General features: G+C 42.2%; 1 protein-coding gene across 1 annotated transcript; it reads left to right on the forward strand.

Moving 5' to 3' along the window:
* Window positions 1–3,989: 3,989 nt before the first annotated feature.
* LOC138632558 (WW domain-containing adapter protein with coiled-coil-like) lies at window positions 3,990–16,934 on the forward strand. The gene is made up of 13 exons (XM_069718208.1): window positions 3,990–4,302; window positions 4,790–4,823; window positions 6,250–6,439; window positions 6,645–6,736; window positions 9,810–9,925; window positions 10,130–10,227; window positions 10,819–11,100; window positions 12,903–13,019; window positions 13,555–13,703; window positions 13,831–13,922; window positions 14,294–14,477; window positions 15,297–15,424; window positions 15,506–16,934. The coding sequence occupies exons 1-13, from the start codon at window positions 4,262–4,264 to the stop codon at window positions 15,573–15,575; spliced, it is 1,593 nt and encodes a 530-aa protein (XP_069574309.1). The 5' UTR covers window positions 3,990–4,261; the 3' UTR covers window positions 15,576–16,934.
* Window positions 16,935–19,338: the final 2,404 nt, after the last annotated feature.

A 19,338-nucleotide genomic window follows, 5' to 3' on the forward strand; every position in this document is an offset into this window, starting at 1 on the left:
ACACTACTCAAACTACTAGTAATGACATTGATAAGAAGAAGGAAATTGGTGAATTGTTTGTGTTTGTAATGAAACAATCGAATTATTGAAAGACCTGCAACTTATTTCACCAATATTACAGAGAGGGTGTGCTTTAACGTGATTATTGGCACGACGAGCGCCTCGGTCCTGGCTGCATCACTGTCGTGCCAATAATCACGTTAAAGCACACCCTCTCGTGTAATATTGTGATTATATAACAAGTTACCAACTAAATAAAATATGTAATCAAAGTGTATTCATATTGTGGGGCAATTCGCTCTCAAAGTGTAAAACTTTTTGTAAGCGGGAGCTCCGTTTCCATGGCAATACATGGGGCATGACTAACAACTGGAAAACAATTAGTCGCGTCAGTAGAGGGGAATGTAATGTATGCAATGTTTACCTCTCCAGGAAGTAGTCAAGTAACGACCTTAGTAACGACCCTAGCAACAGGGACGAGATCTAGTCCGTTTTATTGCTTTCTGGAGATTGTTTCTCAAACTGAATAAATACAGCACTTAGAAACAATAAACTGCTTAGTCGCTCAATCCCGTTGCAAGTAAGATATCTGCTGGAAAAAGATATCGATGGACTCATGTATTTTTAAGATTTTAGCACAGTTATGGTACGGGTGCACGGAGCGACAAAAAAGGTCCAAAAGAGACCAGATTTTGCCAAATGGGTCACAATTAATAGACCTATAACAAGTAAAAACAACATTATGTTACATATTGTATCAAATTCAGTTACAATTATATATTCCCATTGAGAAGGCGGACAGATATTTCTGGTGAGGAGCAGGGTGTGATGTTTCATGGTGATTTGAGCACTTTCTAAATGTACAGTTGACCAATCAGATCGCTGGGTTGGAACTACTTGTTGTATAATTAGATTTAAAACATAACCTAGAAAAAATTCAAAATAAAGGTTGACCAAAATTGCTTTGGGTGAAACTGTATATAATCATTTCCTTGTGATTAAAATTGGTTGAAAGTCAATTTTGTAAATTAACTCAAGAAAGAACATTTCTTTAATTGATTTAATTACTTGTACTTGAGTTACTACACAAGCTGAATCATCCTTTTATGAAATATGATGCATTGTTGTAGATTAAATGACCCTACACACACTAAACAGGAAGGTGAAAATGTGCTCCTTTACCAGCTGCAAAACTGAAGTGCCGCTTTACTAAAGTATTATAATAATTCATTATTATACTGTAGTTCAACATGCTATTAGATATACTTTTATTCAAGTCACAAATTCAGGATGATTACTTGCAACACAGTATTTTTAAACTGGTTTGACTGCTAAAAAATAGGATAAAAACATGTAATCCACCTCTGTAATTCTAATACCTCCAACCTGCAATTTCATGAAGTTAAAAAAAACAAACAGATGCTGTAACCTCGAAGTAAACAGTCACAGATGATTGTACCACTTCACCTTAAAGAGCAGGTGAAGCTTCTTCTCCACCAGCATGCTGTGGAGGAACCTGTAGTCTTCCTCTCTGTCGGTATGAGACTCTGTTGCAGACATCACTGAGGATAGCAGCCTGCATACACCTGCAGAACGAGGGGAGCAATATGAATAAATATATATCAAGGCCCATCAGAGAGCACTCCACCTGTGCCTGCTCTTAATTTACAAGCTGTGTTTTGATGGTTATGGGGTGAGGTCAATAATCCAAAGAGAGAGGTCAAAGGTTATATGGAAGGGGCGATGAAACACATTGCTTCATACAACTCATTACTTTATCATGCAGGTATTTTATTTAAAAAGTCAATTTAAACTACCAATTTCATGTTGCTTACATTTTTCTTCATGACCTATAACTCTTGGACATACCTGTGTGCTCTGTTTGGCTCAGCATCTTCCTCATTCTGAGAAAGGAAAAACACTTTAACAAATAATGACACCCCAGCAGCAGAATCCTACTTGTTATTTGGTCTGATTTTTATTGTTTTTCATGAGAGAAAATGGAATAAAAAGCCGGAGACAAAGAGAAACAGGAAAGAAATCAATTTGATTTCCATCTCTTTTGAGATATTACTGCCCCCTATTGCTGGTATAAGATATTTCTATTGTAAGAATTATGGTCCACTGTCCACAAAGCTTATATAATTATAAGTTATATAATTCATTACTCATAGTGCATTCTCTTAATCACATAAAATGTATGAGTTTTATGTGTTTCATTAATCTGCATTCCTTACAGTTATTCTCCATCACACTAGCAAATGATCCATTTGAAAGTAGTTGGTTGCTTTGTTAGTTCTTACACCAATTCAGTCCATTAGCTCTCCATTAGAATGACTAAAGGAAAATATACAGGCTTCAATTTGAATAGTTATAATATTCTAAGACAAATGATAATGAACAACATGGACTGTTGAATTTAATCTGAAGTACTGAGAGGTTTGGAGTTTCTTTTCTTTTCTTAAAAAAAAGAAAAAAAAATCCTACAGTAGCTATTTAAGTAGGCAAAAATCATTGCAAAGCAAAACAACACAAAGTCGCACTCACCTCAGACCGCCCAGTCCATTAGGTCCAGTTCATGCAGGCCATATTGCTTAATATCTAAAGAGTACGAGCTGCGTTTGAATGTTCACTTGTAGTGAGAGGTTTTGTTCGACTGACCACATTGTAAAAGAGGCTGTCCCTTATTCAGTCGATATGTGTCAGGTCTGACCTATATCAGGCCAGGGGGCAATCAATATAGCAATCACAACATGGAGATTGCAGAGCGTGGAGCATAATGTTGACCTATAACGGTTCACTTTCCACATATGAATGCAGACAAACGAGAACACAGATTTGATTGAATCTGAGATCAGCAGTTGGGCCCAGTTTGTCCTGAACCTGTCTTTTACGGTCTCTCTTTAACAGATCAATTTTAAACTTCTCTCTCCGGTGATTAAACACAGAGGTGTTCTGGGTGTTCAGGTGGTGAACTCAAGACATTTTGTCAGTACAATGGAAGATGGATCTTACTTCAGCAGTCCCATTAGATAGTTGGCGAACACTATTTATTGAGTTCAAGCTACGTACCAAGAGCATAAACCAATTCTGGTCACTGCCCTGCATGTGGGGAGTGATTGGGAGGTACCGACGCAATGGAGAACTTCAGGTTAGGAAAAAAAATAAAGCACATTAGGTATGTTTAATCAATTTAGAAATAAAAGTTACAAGTAGTCTGATCAAAGAAACTGGGTGTCTTTTGTCTCATTTTCCACAAACCACTTATCAAATAAGCTCCAGGAAAACCCAGAAAAATGACCACGTTAGACTGCAGTGACCTGTTCACAGAGGGGAGAGTGTTCCTGTCGTTGATGGAGGCTATAATGAGAACAGAGCACACAATCGCACAGACAGTAAGTAGGTGTGTCCCAGAAAATCTCAAACTGAAATGAGACCTGGACTCAGAGTCCACAGCTCCAACTAGCTGCGTCACGTTATCCAGACACAGCTGAACTGATACAGGAAACAAAGCCACATACTTCAAAATAAAAGCCCAAACGCAGCGCGACCACAGTGAGGGGAAAAAAAACAACTTCTCACATTTTTCGTGGTCAATAGGCTGTTTGTTACGATTTACCTTGATAAGAGGGTCATATTTTGGTCATAGCAACAACAAAAAAATGGCCATTTCTGCCTGAACAGCGTAAGTATTGCGTTTTTTTAAATTTTTTTATAACACAGTTACGCTACAAATTGTTAGTTGACTTATCATGACCGTTTTTAATTTTAATTGCGTAAAGGTTTATTTCTTAATTAGAAACGACTTGACACAACTAGCTCACGTGCTGTTTTCTCTTTGTTCTTTGTTGTTGTTGTTGTTGTTGTTCTTTACATTTATCTCCCCCCGGGGGGCACATTAAGCCGAACACATTAAATACGCGTGCTTTTATTTTGAAAGGTGTACACCGGAAGTCCGTTCCCCCCAGCTGAACATCGCCGACTCGGTCTCCTCCGCTTCCTCCCACTGAGCGACGTCGAGCCGAGCCGAAACCACTGGTGCCAGATGATGCTCTGGAGGGCTGGTTTGTTTTAAGAAAGACCGGCCGCTATGCAGTGCTGGTTCCCGGCGTTGTAGCTCCCTGTTCCGGCGGCGCAGACCCGAGTCCAGACGTCGAGGAAGCCGAAGAGAACCGAGCCGGGAGACGGACGGACGGACGGACGGACCAGGAGGCCGCGGTTCCCCCTCTCACACACACACACACACATCACCACGGCCTTGATGGTGATGTATGCAAGGAAACCAGCAAGAGTCAGCGATGGGTAAATCAGAGCCCGCAGATTTAACGTGGAGAAAGAAACGTTTTTTTTTGTTTTTGTTTACGTCTTTTGATTTGTTTTTATTTTTATTTTTCCATTCGTTGGTTCCGTGTTTGCTAGTAACCGTTAGCCGCCGCGGCTAACAGCTAACAACTTGCCTGTAATTAGTTAGCGGAGATTCCTCGAAGCTAACCGACAAAACGTCAGCTTCGCGACCGTCCGACCGCTAAACCCCGCCGTTACGTGATGAATACGGGAGATGTATTTACAACTTTAACGGTCTTTTTATTACAAAAAAAAAAAAAAAATCTTTTTTTTTTTTTTTTACGAGCAAACGGCTGCTCATAAGATAAGCAAATCAAGCTAACTTGGCTAACGGTAGCTCGTCAGCTAACTAAATATGATAAAAAAAATAAATAAAAAAAAGTGTGTCGCGAAAGGTGAGAAAATAAATCCACGTTGTTGTTTTTTTTACTTCGTGTCTCCGCAGGTGCAACGAAAGAAGGGATTCGCAGTCCTATCCGGTATGTATGACGTGTCCCCCCCCACCTGTCTGTCACCTGTCACCTGTCACTCACGGAGATCATCATCACAGGTGTCTTCACGTTGAAGTGATCCAACATTTCACAGATTCACGTTGACAAAATGCACCTCCGTCACCTCCTCCATCACCTCCTCCATCAGGCCTTCACCTTAACTAACTTCTCAGGAAACTGCTCACATTTCTTTTTTTTTTTGTATTCTGGTGTTTCGGGCACACTTAAATGTAGGTTGCATCCCACTTCCTGAACATTTTGTGAAACAGTCATGTTACCGACAAGTTCAGACGACTTCTTGTCGGACTCCTTTTAAGATACTCGACACGCGCAGCACAAAGAGGGACACCGTACATCTGAATTGTCTCCCAGATGATGATGATGATGATGATGAAATGTTTCTTGCATCACAAAGAATTTGAACATTTACAAAAACATAAAAATACATGTTTAACATTATAATCATTCATGATCAAGTCACAACAACATCTATGTGATCTGCTAAAAAAAACAAAAATGCCATATTTGATTTTTAGATTGACAAACAGTGCGAGTTTAACCTCGTTATAACATGAACCGTGTATCTCTGATTTGAGGCTAATAATACCTCACTGCTCAGGCCGTGATTGGGCAGCGTTTATATGTTTTTTTTAGTATGATGGGCTGAATCGTCACGTTTCTCGGAGGCTCGGCCACTGAATCTTTCACAGATTCTCATTTTCACGGAGCAGTTTTGACTTTTAACGTGTCTCGTCATCATGGAAGTAAATACCAGCTGAAGAATTTGTGTACTTGCCTCAAAAGACTCGCGGCGACAAAGAAAAATAATCGTTTGCTTTGTCCTTTTGCAGACGTCTTCAGTATATTCTTTCCAGGACAACAGATAATCTGTCATTACACCCAAATATTGTTATGAAAAGACCTGCTTGATTTTTACAGTGTGGACATCAGAAATAACTTTGAGACTCAGATGTTGAACCAAATACAATTTCCTCTGTTTTCGTTGTATTGTTTTGAACAGCATTGTTATGAAACCACACAACCACTTTGTTCACGCCATGTTAGTGCAACCCAGGGCTGTCGCAGTTTCTTAAGAGTTATTTAATCGTCAAGAGTAATATTTGTAAGGAAAAGATTACAAAAACTAGGCAGCCACATCTTAAGAGTCTGAACAAAGTGGATGTCGTGTGTGTAATGACTTCGTTCAACTCTTGACTTTAGCAGACTGTGTGAAAAACAAGGCTGGACAAAAATATTCTTCTTGCCTATTGCTGATGAAGTTCTATTGGTTGCTAAACTTTGTGACTTCATCTAGTTGAAAACAAAACTTCTCCTGCACCAGAAGTAAGAGGACATCACTTGTAAGATTGAGCCCAATCCAACAGGTATATCTGCCGTGCATTGTCCTTTCTAGACCCATAAATCCCAGCCAAAGACCCAGTCCGGCAGCCTTCACCGGTACGACAAGGTGCGCGATGGCTCGTCAGATCCCACGCCCCCTTACAAGATGCTGCGACGCTCCGACGAAAGTCCTGTCAGTCGGCATGGAGACGGCGCGGGACACGGCAAGGCAAAAACCTCTAATGCCGTTAGAGGAAAAAATGGTAAGCCTGGGTGTGGTGGCTTTACACACGCACGTGGTGTTTTATGTTTTATCTTTCAGGGTGAAGGAAAGGTTATTAATGTGTGCTTTTATGTTGTTATACATACACTGATAAAGAGGAGAGATGACATGGCCGCAGAGTTTGAGACTCGGATAACTATAACCGCTCAGATGTAATCGATGCTAAGCTAAAGGCTCTGTTACAGGGACCAGCGGCTCTCCTCAGGAGAACTCTCACAACAACAGCTCCCACCATGGCCCCGACTCGCATGCGACTCAGAGCAAGCCTGCAGACAGGGTAAGGCGCTGTCCACAGCTTTCTGATGATATACCCTCGGCATTTCCTGTAGAAATGTATGAGTGTATGCAGTCACGCTACTTTGGAGCATTGTATGCAGGCCGTTATGGAGAGGATCCTTCTTTCTGTGCAGACATTTATCAAACCAGACTCGACAACAATGCCTGATTGAAACTTCATTTATTTAACAGACTTCCTCTATAATGCAAATGAGCTGATTAGATTGTAGACTTCTTTGTTTAAAATATGATAAATGATTGCATTTCACTGGTTGGACTGGGTATGGCCAAATACACAATATTTAAGGTGGTCTGAATTGATCGCACACTGACCCTCGACATTAATATGCGGTCATGCAGACTTGGTAGCGGACCACACAGGACATTACTGAGCTGAAACAGGTTTAAGATGGAAGTGTTTTCACAGACTACAACAAGGATTCAAAACAGTTCGAGTTTGAAATATTTGAGATACATAAGATCTTACTATAATCATCTTATAACCATAATAACAAAAACTCTGGAGCATATACAACATTTCTGTCTGAAAAATCTTAAACTATAATTTATGCAAGTAAAAACTATTTTAATGGCAACAGTAAATAACAATGGACATCCATTTTTGTTTGTAGTAATTCCAAGACCCTCTAGTACTATTTACTGTATCTCCATATTTATCTTAGTTAAAACTATAGGTGTGGCTTATTGTATCATTCATGACCATGTTGGTACAAGGTATTCTGTTTTTGGGTTGTCGGTAACTTAAAAATGAATTTGGATTTTCTTTCCAAGTCATCACTCCATGTACAATATGAGTCTGGACAGACATGGATGGAAACTGCAACTTGACTTTTTGATTGGATAACCGTGAGGTGGTATTTCTAGTTTTAAATAATGATAATGACAATATTCTGACTTGTCGACGCAATGACGTCAGCGTGACGTTATGACCTCATTATGACCAGCGTTATGTGCGTGATTACACACAGCAACAGCAAGCAGCTCTACGGTGGAGGAACTTCTCCCAACACGGGGAGCGATTTAATTGGTTTGGAAGTGGTGTGTTTACAAAAGATCAGATGTAAAACAAACCAGAGTCTCATGTTTAGTTTTTATTGAATATTTAAAAGCAGAGTGTTGCGTTTCTGCAAACCTATAAAACTATAACACTTACTGTCGTGCAGTTGTTTGTTACGGCAATTACTAATAAACAACAAAACAAGGATTTTTGTCGCATCTTCAAGAATGTCGTTATCACAGAAGCACTCTGACATGAGGTGATACAATTTTAGGGCCCATTTCAAATTAAGACTTAATTCTCTATATATGATTGAATTCTTTTTTTTCTCAGTGATAAAAAGCATGAAATAATAACATGTTATTGGAGCTCAAGCCTAATATGCAAAATAAGATTTGAAATCAATGCAATTGTAAGTGACACAAATTATATTACTCCTGAAATCATCAGTATATTCTTATTCATTAATTTTCAACATATCAGCTCGCATGCTGACTGGAAATACTTATCCATTATTGAGAATGGAAGGTGAGGGATGTTTCTCTACTGAAGGAACATGGTCTTATGTATACTGAATATATATATATACAGACATTAGTTGTGCTGTTGCCTGTTGGCACACTGAGGAAGGACGGCTGCCCAAAACATCAGAGTAAACATGTTTAATGTCTTGCTTGAGTTTTGGTTCGTTTCCTTTGAGGCTGCAGCACTGATATACGCAAACTGATTCATTATCTTGTGCATACTAAATCCATTTTAAAGAGCATTTCTGAAAAGCTGCTGCTGTGGCTTGAAGACTAAAATAAGCTGTGTTCACTGGAGCGAAGGCAGGTGTGATTCCTCACATCTTAGGGAGGAATTTCACCGCTGCAAAGTCAGTTATGTTGTCAACCAAGGCTCTTTAGTAGAAAGGTGCAATTCTTTTTTTTCTTTTAATAGGTGGGTTACAACCAGAGAGAAAAGAGGAAAAAAAGTTCTGTGTTACTTTCTGTCGCTCAAAAGAGGAAAATCTAAAAACAACCAGAATGCTCTGCGGCCTGTTGCTGATAAGTGACTGGATAAATGTAACCCTGGTTTCTGGGGAGGTGAGAAACAAGGAAATATTTTCTGTAGTTTGAAGAAGTACTGTGGACGCAATGTTGCAATGCTTGATGTCAGGATTATCTTTTTCAACTAAGATTAAAGTTGCTTGAAGTTGGGGTTGAACCCACAACCTTCTGATACTATGAGCTAGTACGATTCCCATTGGCCAACTATATCAAGGTCAACTGTCAACTATCAGTTATAATGGCAGTGAACTGTGATGGCACAAGGAGAAGACAACTAATGAAGGCTGGTGCTAGATTGGATCAGCAGGAGAGACGATCGTCCTGTGATTTGTTGATGGACTGCCAGTCACAGTGGTGCAGAGTTTGCAGCGCGCGTCCCTCCGGGAGATCCAATCAAGCACCAACCATCGATGAAGCCCAAAAACCATATACATATAGCCACGTGAGAATGATAGTTATGTAAGAGCAGAAAACATCCATTATTTGGACAGTGTTGTCTGGAATATCTGTGTCTAAGACCATCAAGCTGCCCTGAGCAGAGATCGAACTTTTGACACGTCAATGTTCACCTCTAACCCAGCGCGACTGGGAAGGTCCAATCAGCACTGACGAAACCACTGAACGAGAACTAAACAATTTGTTGCCATCGGTTACGGGGGAACACCATACACCCGTGTGACTCAGACAGACAGGAGTCTTATGGAAGCTGTATCCAAATTGGATTATCAGAATCCTTGTGATAACAACATTTCCCAGAATGGGATCAAACTCTTCAACCTTACATGAAACTTTCACCAGGGAGCACCGCAAACCACTGAGCTGTTAAGGCACTTACTTAAAGTTTCATGATGAGAAGTGAATCAGCTCAAAAGTGAAGCTTTGAACCACTTTGTTAAATTCTTTCTTTTTTTTATTTTTTTTTTAGCTCATTTAGAATGAAAAGTATTTGTCACACCGTGGTAATCTTGAATGTGTTCATAATGTCTTGATCTCTCTCTCTTTCCCAGCACCAGGAACCAGCAGATGACTGGACAGAGCACATTAGCTCCTCTGGGAAGAAGTACTACTACAACTGTAGAACTGAGGTCTCCCAGTGGGAGAAGCCCAAGGACCTGCTGGAGAGGCAAGGCACACTTCACTTCTAACAGACTCGCTGAGCTTTAAAACGGCAGTAGCCGACGTTCTCATTCTCATGCAGAGTCATACATACAACATCACACAGCCCACTGGTGCAAACAGAATATTATTAGCCTGAAGTACAGAGTCTTAACTGAATCCTTTCACGCTGTCACTGCTGCTTCACAAAGTCCATTTGTCTTTGCTTCAGGGAACAACGACAGAAAGATTCAGTCAAGATGGCGGCGAACAGTTTCCCCAGGGACATGGACTACAGACAAGAGGCCTTGCAGGACAAAGCCACAACTAGTAAGTATGGCTGAACTGAAAAAAACATTAGTGATGTGGTTCCAGGTTTTGCATACTCATCCTCTCGAACATTGTTCCTAACTTCTGTTTATCACCGTCTGGATAAACATCTGACATCCAGAGAATTTAACTTTTTTTATTTTCTCTGTTTGTTTATATTAGCGGTCCCGTATTTGACACTTTATTTACTTACAGTCTCCATATCCATACAATTATATTTTTGTGATTTGTAAGTACCAGAAAATCATCATCCCAACAGAGTTTTAGATTTCTCTCCTAAGTTTCTCTGGACTTCTACCGAGATCTGTTGTCTGTGTGTTGAAGGCGCTTTGATATCTGTGACCCTCTGTTCTAATTGGCTGATTGAGTTTGTGACATCACAAACTTGCACAAGTCCAGACGTCACAGTTGCTGAATATGGGCTGAGCATTATCAACTGTGTATTTTCACTCTTTCACAGTTTTTATGTAGCATCTAGACCAGCTGTACAATCAGAAAAGAAATAGAAAATCACAATTTGTACAATACGGGACCTTTTAATAATAATATAGACTACAATGCTATGTTTCATTTCTGTGCTCGACTCCACAGAGACCACATCAGGGGACCAGTCCACAGCATCCAACTGCGGCCATTCCTCCTCCTCCTCTGCTTCTCAGAGCCTGAACTCCGCTGCTGCTGGCGCGTTAGGCTCCACCCCCTCCAACATGTCGTCCTCCTCTTCCTCCTCTACGGGGCAGGCGCCTCCGTCTGTCCAGTCACCGTCACCGGCGCTCCTCCAGGACCCGGCCCTCATTCATCAGCTCCTGCCGGCGTTGCAGGCAACTCTGCAGATGAACAACGGCAACATGGACATGGCGAAGCTCAATGAGGGTGAGGATGAGAGATGATTGGCGCACAACATGCACATAATGCTGTGTGTCTGCCTGAAGCTGGGCTCAAGACGACACAATATATTTGCCTTTCACGAGGGTAACGATGTCACATTAGGCAATCAAAGTGTCGTATATTCTTGCTTACAAGCCTCACCCGGACCGCTCATGGTTCATGTGCCCGAGGCCCTGCGTTGTCAGGGAGGAAGGTCCAGAAGGTTTCCATCATGGCTGTCACTCACCAGGTTGCTGAAGTGCCTCTGCTATTTCTCGCATACATTTATCTTGTTTTACTCTGCCATGGTTCTCTCTCTCTCTCTCTCTCTCTCTCCATAGATCATCAAACTGTTCTGTTGTTCTGTCATCCTATTGGTCAACATCAAGAAACACGTTGTAAGAAATGTAAACTAGGCAGATAAAACAAAGAAATTCTAAAATGCTAGAGTTTTCACCGTGGAGTCCGATGGTGTCCCAGATGTCCTTCAGTTATGTCACACTACGTTTGACGGTCCTGATATCCATATTTGGCCCCGACACTGAAAGGTGGTCGAGGATGACTAGATCGTGTCAAAATCGGGCTGAATTCATACAATGCTTGATTTTGTAGCAGTGAAAGACGGTTATGTCATTGGTGGTAAAATGGCAGGAATCTGCAAACATTTGCAAAAACAAGTTTAACTACTACCTATTATAGAGTCATGTGTAATCATCTTCTCTGATGATAATAATCACATCACAGAAATAGTTATTTTTTTTTTTTTTTTTTTTTTTAGCTACAAAACATTCATATCAGAAAAGTGATGTCATTTTACAAAACAGACAGACTAGTTGCATTTTATGGAATACGGTTATGCTTTTTGAATAATAATTCAACACGTACTGTATGCAAAAAAAAGAAGAAAAAAAAGGCATATTCTCATAAGACCACATTTCCCATAAACCCATTCACGCACAGTTTTGACGTTTTTTTCTGGTCAAGCGGCATGTGGTTTGTTTTGATGGTGAGAGGATGAAGAGTCTCGTTAACTACACATAAGGGATCATTGTTATTGACGAGGCTGGTTTCTTTTGAAAAGGCTCAGTTTGTGCTGTCATGCCTTTAGCGGAGCTCCTCTTTATCTTTATTCATCTTTATTGTAGACAAATCTCAATTTCCTAGAGGGACTGGATAGTGATCTGCAACACACCAGACCCTACACAAAGTGGTGCATTATGGGTTGTTTGCAGCCTTGCAGTTAAAAAAAAAAAAAAAATGTGTTCAAAGATGGTTGTCTTGTGTATTCAGTTAATAGGACAGCTTGTGTTTACGCAGCTTTAACACAGCCCTGCTTGTACCGTGAAATATGTCCTTTCATCTTTTATCTGTGTTTTTATAGTGTTATTGACGGATCAGTGTGTTCTGCCTTCACTGTGATTTATATTGGATTTGTTGCTGTTGTGTGTGTGTGTGTGTGTGTGTGTGTGTGTGTGTGTGTGTGTGTGTGTGTGTGTGTGTGTGTGTGTGTGTGTGTGTGTGTGTGTGTGTGTGTTTTTGGTAATGAGACATGTAGACGAGCGGCTCCTGTGGCCGGTGAGAAGGTGACTGTTTGCTCTGACTAGTTTCTCACATCCAGACTGTGATTTCTGACTGAACTTTACATGCTAACTCATCTGTTGTGTCTCCTTGCCCACTCACCTCTGTGTGTGTGTGTGTGTGTGTGTGTGTGTGTGTGTGTGTGTGTGTGTGTGTGTGTGTGTGTGTGTGTGTGTGTGTGTGTGTGTGTGTGTGTGTGTGTGTGTGTGTGTCCTCTTTCCTCCCTCCAGTCTTGGCAGCTGCTGTTACCCAAGCTTCCTTGCGGTCTGTGCTTCACAAGCTCCTCACTGCTGGACCTGCTTTCAACGTCACTGCTCTGCTCTCAGCTGCTCAGCACGCCAACCAAGGTACGCCCTCTCCGCCGTTTCTCACCATCTGCTATCACAAACTAATTTACCTTTTTCTTTTATTATTATTATTATTATTATTTATTGTTTTGGAAGACTTCCCGCTCTCCCTGCGAATCTGTTTTTTGAATGACCTTCAGTCAATTAAATTCTTGCATTTCATACCAAGTTAACTGCGTATTGCTTAAGTGTTTTTTTTTTTTAGATTGACTATAACTATGTAGATAAACAAAAGACGTGTCATGTATTCCAATGAGCCTCCTTCGCTGCTCCAGTACAGATCGAGCTGCTCAGCAATTCAGTTTCCTAGAAACTAAACACAATGTTGGTTGGAACATGTTGAGGATCGCTGAAATCGACCTTGAATCAGCTGACTGGCCTTTTCATGACTTGGTCGTTTACCGTTGCACGACTCTTTCTCGCGTTAACCGCTCTCCTCTCCAAGCGGAGGACAGATCCTGCGTCTGAAACTACATTCCAGCCGTCTTGTATTTGTGCGTGCGTACGCTGACGGCGCCCCGTTTCCCGTTTCCAGCCCAGCACTCCAGTCAGTCGCCGGTCTCTCTGACGTCAGACGCGTCCTCGCCGCGGCCGTACGTCTCGCCACGGAACGGCACGCCGCAGAGCAACCAGAAGTCTCTGCTGGGCGGGCACAGCGGCGGCATCGCGTCCTTACAAACCAGGGTGAGCATCAAAAGCCGTGAAGACCCCCCCCCCCCCCCCCTCCCACGTTACGACTTCCCTCATCTGTCGCATGTTTTAAGTTTGTGGGTTTCTCTGCTCTCTTTGACATCTGCTCTTCCGTCTTCAGGGCAATGTGTCTTTAGGGAAGCCGGGATCCGCCTCCTTGTCTCAGGCCACAGAGAAGCGTCCCGAAGACCCCCGAACTCTGCAGCAGAGAAGGTGGTTGTTTACAATCACTTCACCCACCTTTTTATTCGGGACCATCGTTTGCTTGGAGGCAAAGCAAACAAATACAAACCAGGAGGGACTTTCACAGCTTTAAAGACGGTTCACCAGAATATATAAACACATTGCACTATTTATTTTTGATATTCAGACTAAGAGTAGGATTATATTGTCTCTTTTTAAAAATACGGCCTCGCATTGGCTAATCCTGGTGGTCAGGTGTTGAACGTGATTGATGGGACGCGCTATCCATCCACATTTTATCGAAATGATTCCGAGATGATGAAGCAGCGTTGGTCGATAACTACGGTCTGATTTGATTGGCACATTTGACACGCAGTTAACCCGTTGTCTCGCCCCACCAGCCAGGAGATCCTGTGCTCCGGGTCCAGCGTGTCTGGCGCCGCGCTGCCCCACCCCCCCTCCGGCAGCACCGGCCAAACCCAGCCCGACGCGCCCGGCTCCTTCACTCCCACCCTGGCAGCTCATTTCGATGAAAACCTCATCAGACATATCCAAGGGTGGCCTTCAGAGAACACTGAGAAACAGGTAGAGTCCACCAGGACAGTTTGTTGTCGAGCTTCCCGCTGCTTTTTATAGCCGGAGCGTCGTTGTGGAGCCACAGAAGCCAAGAGGGTCGGAGGTGTTGGCTAAGTTCTTCAATAGATTATTATTTTTTATTTTTTTTTAACCTTGTTCAACCTAACTTATAATTTACAAGTGTGTGATGAGCAGTAGCCTCATGGGGCTGATTGAACAAATATAAAGACTTTGTCTTGTTTACGGCAGGAAACCAAATTCTAATACTTCCGTGGCAGCAATTTAAATACTTTGAAAATATCCCCCAAAAAAATGCCGTTGTAGTGTGTAGAAGTAGCTTCACTCTGAGGTGTTCAGGGGACATCTGTTAATTGTAGTTACAGAAAACAACCTGGGCGACACTCTCCCCCTCTAAACTGCATGGGGAAAAAAAAACAACTTTTTTGTACTATAATATGTAGTGACATTTTCTTGTACCGAAAATGGCTTTCGAAAATTGGTTTAAAAAAAAAAAAGGTGTCGTTCAGGAACCAGGATTGAAGTCAAAGGTGTCGGTACCGAAAAGATGCCCAGCCCAAGACGAACACTCTCATCGTTAGAGCTGCTTATTTGTTGTTTGCAAAGCTTTCAGCACATTGTATGGTCTTCCTCAGGAGGAGGAGTTACAACCAATCATAACAACTCCATCAGAAAGCTTCTTTTTTTTTTTTTTTTTTTTCCAAACCCTCTTTTCAAAAGTTAAGATTGAAGCGAAGCCAATTAATGTGTTTTGAAGTGCGCGGGGAGAATGTGTGTTCACGACTTGACGCTCGTTCTCCACCCCGCCAGGCGGCTCGGTTGCGCGAGGACATCCACAACATGGGGAGCTTGTACATGTCCGAGATCTGCACCGAGATGAAGAACCTGCGCTCCCTGGTCAGAGTGTGTGAAATTCAGGCCACGCTGAGGGAACAGAGGTGAGGCGAGAAAGAGCGACGCGGCGCGGCCGACGACGCGCACGCTAAAGGTGTTCACGCTTGTTTTCTCCTCCGCTGCAGGATCCTGTTTCTGAGGCAGCAGAGCAAAGAGCTGGACAAGCTGAAGAACCAGAACTCGTACATGGTGTGAACGCCCGGGAGGAAAAGACCTGGGATTAAAAACGGCGAGAGAGAGAGAGAAAAAGAGGGAGCGGACGCGGACCGCGAGCTGCCGCGGCTCGATTTATCTTCCTGCGAGAGCGACCGACGAGGAGAAGCTCCGTCATCCCCGAACACGTCTTCTTTTCTTTTCTTTTCTCCATTCGTTTCCCAGCGTCCACCACGCGGCTCAGCCGGAGCGACGGTTCGGCGAGTCGGACACTCGACCCGAGCGGACGCAGAGGCTCCCGTTTTTCAGACAGCACCTTCTTGGACCGTGAACCCTGGATTCTTTTTTTTTTTTTTTTTTTTTTTTGTGTATTGTATCGGGTTAACTTGTTTTCTGGTGTGTTTCTTCAATGTGTAGAAGAGATTGAACTAAAACAAAACCATGTCCTAATCGATGGGAGAGTTCCAGAGGAGGGGTAACCACGCTCGCTGGCTCCCCCCCAAACTTTCGGAAATGGACTTTGTCATGCTTTGAAATGTACGGATTCAGTGGCAGTGATGTTATTTTTTTAGTCACTATACTCGTCGACGGTTTCGCCGCCGTCCCATTGTGTCTCGGAGCCGGTTGGTTTTTAGACGTCCTGAGATGAGCGGAGACCTTTGGAAAGACCTTTCTGCAAATACTTCCATGTGCTTCAGTGATTTTTGTCCCAGCTGGTGGGCGCCTGCGTTGCTACGGATCCACTGCGAGTGGAGTTGTGGCTAGTTAATGTCAAACGCACTCCAGATGTTTCAAAGCCATTTTTGAAAGGCTTCATTATTGGACCTAGGTTGGCTGCTAGTTCATCTGAGGTTGTATTCATTTGTAGCCCTTCTGGCAGTTTTTTCTTATTCCTTCTGCTGTTTGTCTTTTCTTTTCGTATACTTGTCGATGTTTTGTTTCTCTCCCAAATCCAATTGGGAATATTTCATTCCTTTTGTGCAGCTTAGCAAGAGATTGTGTAAAAGCATAGAAAAGTGACTGGATTTACAGTCGAGCTAAATTATTGTTGCACACGATTGATTACGTCCTTGTAGTTCTAATGGAAAAGATCGTTGGGAAGAATTTCTTTTTTTTTTTTTTTTTCTACAAGGAAACTCGCTTTCTTGTTTTTTTTTTAAATTTTTTGTTCAGCCGTCGTGCTGCAGTCCTTTTATCGACTGACTCTTCGCCGCATCTGGCCACTTTTATAAAGGGTTCGTTCGAGATGAGAGGGAATACTTTTTATATGAACATCACATTAAAGTGCAGTTGTACACTCCAACACTTAAAAGTTCCTTTTCGTCTCTCGGCGGTTCTTTTCCTCGACCTTTTTGAATAGTTTCCACCAGATCTGATGTGCACACTTTTTTGGGGGTTGGGTTGGGTTGGGGTGGGGCGGGTGGGATCGGGTTTGGGGGCTTTGTATTCCATAAAATATGTGAATAAAATATTATACCACACCTGCTGCTTGACTTTTCCTTCCAGCTGATTAAGGTGTGGCGTTTTGCCTGTTCTTCCTGTGCCTGTGCGGGTTTTCTTCGGCTTCCTCCCGCCGTCCAAAGACATGTTGGGTTAGTCGGGGATTTTTAAATTGTGTGTGAATGTGAGCGTGAATGGTTGTCTTGTCTTCTGCCTAGTCTCCCTGTGTCGGGACATGTCCCGCCTTCACCAAAAGTCTCCTTGGATGAGCTCCAGCCTCCATGAGCCTGCTCAGAATAACAGGGGTGTAGAGGAAGAATGGAGGGAGGGATTATTGGAGGGTTTGGAATCTGACTCAGCGATTTATCAGGCGTATGAGCCTTCATGGTCTACGTCACGGGTCTCCAACCTTTTCCCCGAGACGTATAAGAACTTAAAGCCTTGTTTCACCCACATTACAAACAAAAAAAAGCCAAAAACAAAATCTGACTTCGTTGTGTGAAAAATTGAGTATATCCCGTTAAAATGGTCAACTTTTACGACATATTTATAGAAGCAAACGTTCGATCCTTTTTTTTTTTAAACAGTGCCTACAGACACATGTGATGTACTTGAACACAACCACAAGTATTTACTGGCTTTTAAAGGTATTTATTCAACAAAAATCAAAAGGTGTAATATATTCTTGCGTGCTGGAGTGCAGCTCCTTCCTCTGTCCACAAGATGGCGACAGTCAGCAGTGTTGCCTTCAGCCCGCTTCAGCCCGTGTGTGCATTTCCGCTCTCTTGACTGCCCATCAGATTAGAAATCTATTACTGCACATGTCACATGTAAAAATGTGACCTGAACGAAAGCAGAAGGTCGGATACAAATCTGATTGAGGTGTCGGGAGTTACGAGTGATGACGGATAACTCCCCGACAGACGGGACGTGGGACCGGTGGGACGTAGCGAATTCAAAATGTCTGAGTAACTCAGCAGAACCGTGAGTCTGGGATGACATTGATCCGGACCAGGGGTGTCAAACATACGGTCCGCGGGCCGGATCCGGCCCGCCAGGGGGTCCGGCTCGGCCCGCCGGATGACTTTGCTAAGTGTGAAAATTACAGAAAGACATGCATTGCATTTCTATGAGAATATGGAGGTTTATGAGTACAAACGTTTTGTGATTTTTTTTAATTTTTTAATCGATCCAGTAATTGCTTCAGAAACAGCTTAAATGCGATGTCTGCTCCGGAGGGAGAAGCTGCTGCTGCTCGCTTTGTGACCCGTTAAATCTGCAGAGGAGAGCCCAGGCAGATAAACAGTGGGCTGATGTCTTGAGTTTTTGCTCTTTATGTTTCTAGTTTATTGTAGAAAGACCTTTAAAATAGGGTTTATCATCCAAAAACCTTCACCAATGATTTAAACATAGAGAAATGTTGTCGTTATGTCTGTGTTTTTATGCTATGATTTTACTGGTCTGGCCCACTTGAGATGAAAGTGGGCAGTATGTGGCCCGTTAACTAAAGGTGAGTTTGACATCCCTGATCTCGACCTTTTGGTGAGAACACTTCGGCAGCTTTTCCTGCTTGGACAGCATCACAGTGAGCACGTTTGTCCCTCGCCATCTGTTTCTACCTACAATACCACACTATGGTGAACAAGGGACTATTTCTGGTCAGCTGATGCATGTGTGATGATATCCAAATATCCTCATTAAACTAGAGAAAGCGAGACAAAAAAAACCCAAGTTGTGTGAGATTGATGTAAGTATAGCCCGGCAGATGGAGGATTTAAAGGGCTCATGTGGATCAATATGATTAAGAAAGTGTGTCACTTAAATTTGGATCTGAAGGATTTTAAGTCATCCACGGTAACAATGTTAATTCACTATCACAAGTTTTGTTGGGAATTTCTGAGCTGAAACTTCCTGTCATTTATCGGCTAACATACCAATACCATGCCAGTATTGGCTGTCGTCAGCATTGCTTATTCATCCTGTCTTGCTCTAATAGTAATAAACACGTTTTTGAGCAATATAAAAAGTTAAAGATTTGTTTCACCCACATTAGAAAAAAAACAACAAACAAACATATAATCTAACTTAGTTGAGTACAAAATTAAGTACATCCCATTGAATTATTTATCTAAGCGAACATTTGGCCCTCTTTGAAACAGTACCTACAGATAAATGTGACGCACCTAAACACAACCACAAGGATAATTAGCTTTCACAAGTATTTATTTAACATGTAAGAGTCTTCTGACATTAATTTTTTTTAACCGCTCTTCTTTCAGCTGCCAGGTGTTTAAGGGTTTCTTCAACTCCATAACCCTCCATTTCTGCTTTCTGAGCCATTTCTTACATTTGTTGTTGGATCATT

Source organism: Brachyistius frenatus, unplaced genomic scaffold (genome assembly GCF_029030835.1).
Source record: "Brachyistius frenatus isolate BFR_SWC_R1_liver_20210118 unplaced genomic scaffold, ASM2903083v1 Contig_188, whole genome shotgun sequence".
Lineage (NCBI taxonomy): Eukaryota > Metazoa > Chordata > Actinopteri > Embiotocidae > Brachyistius > Brachyistius frenatus.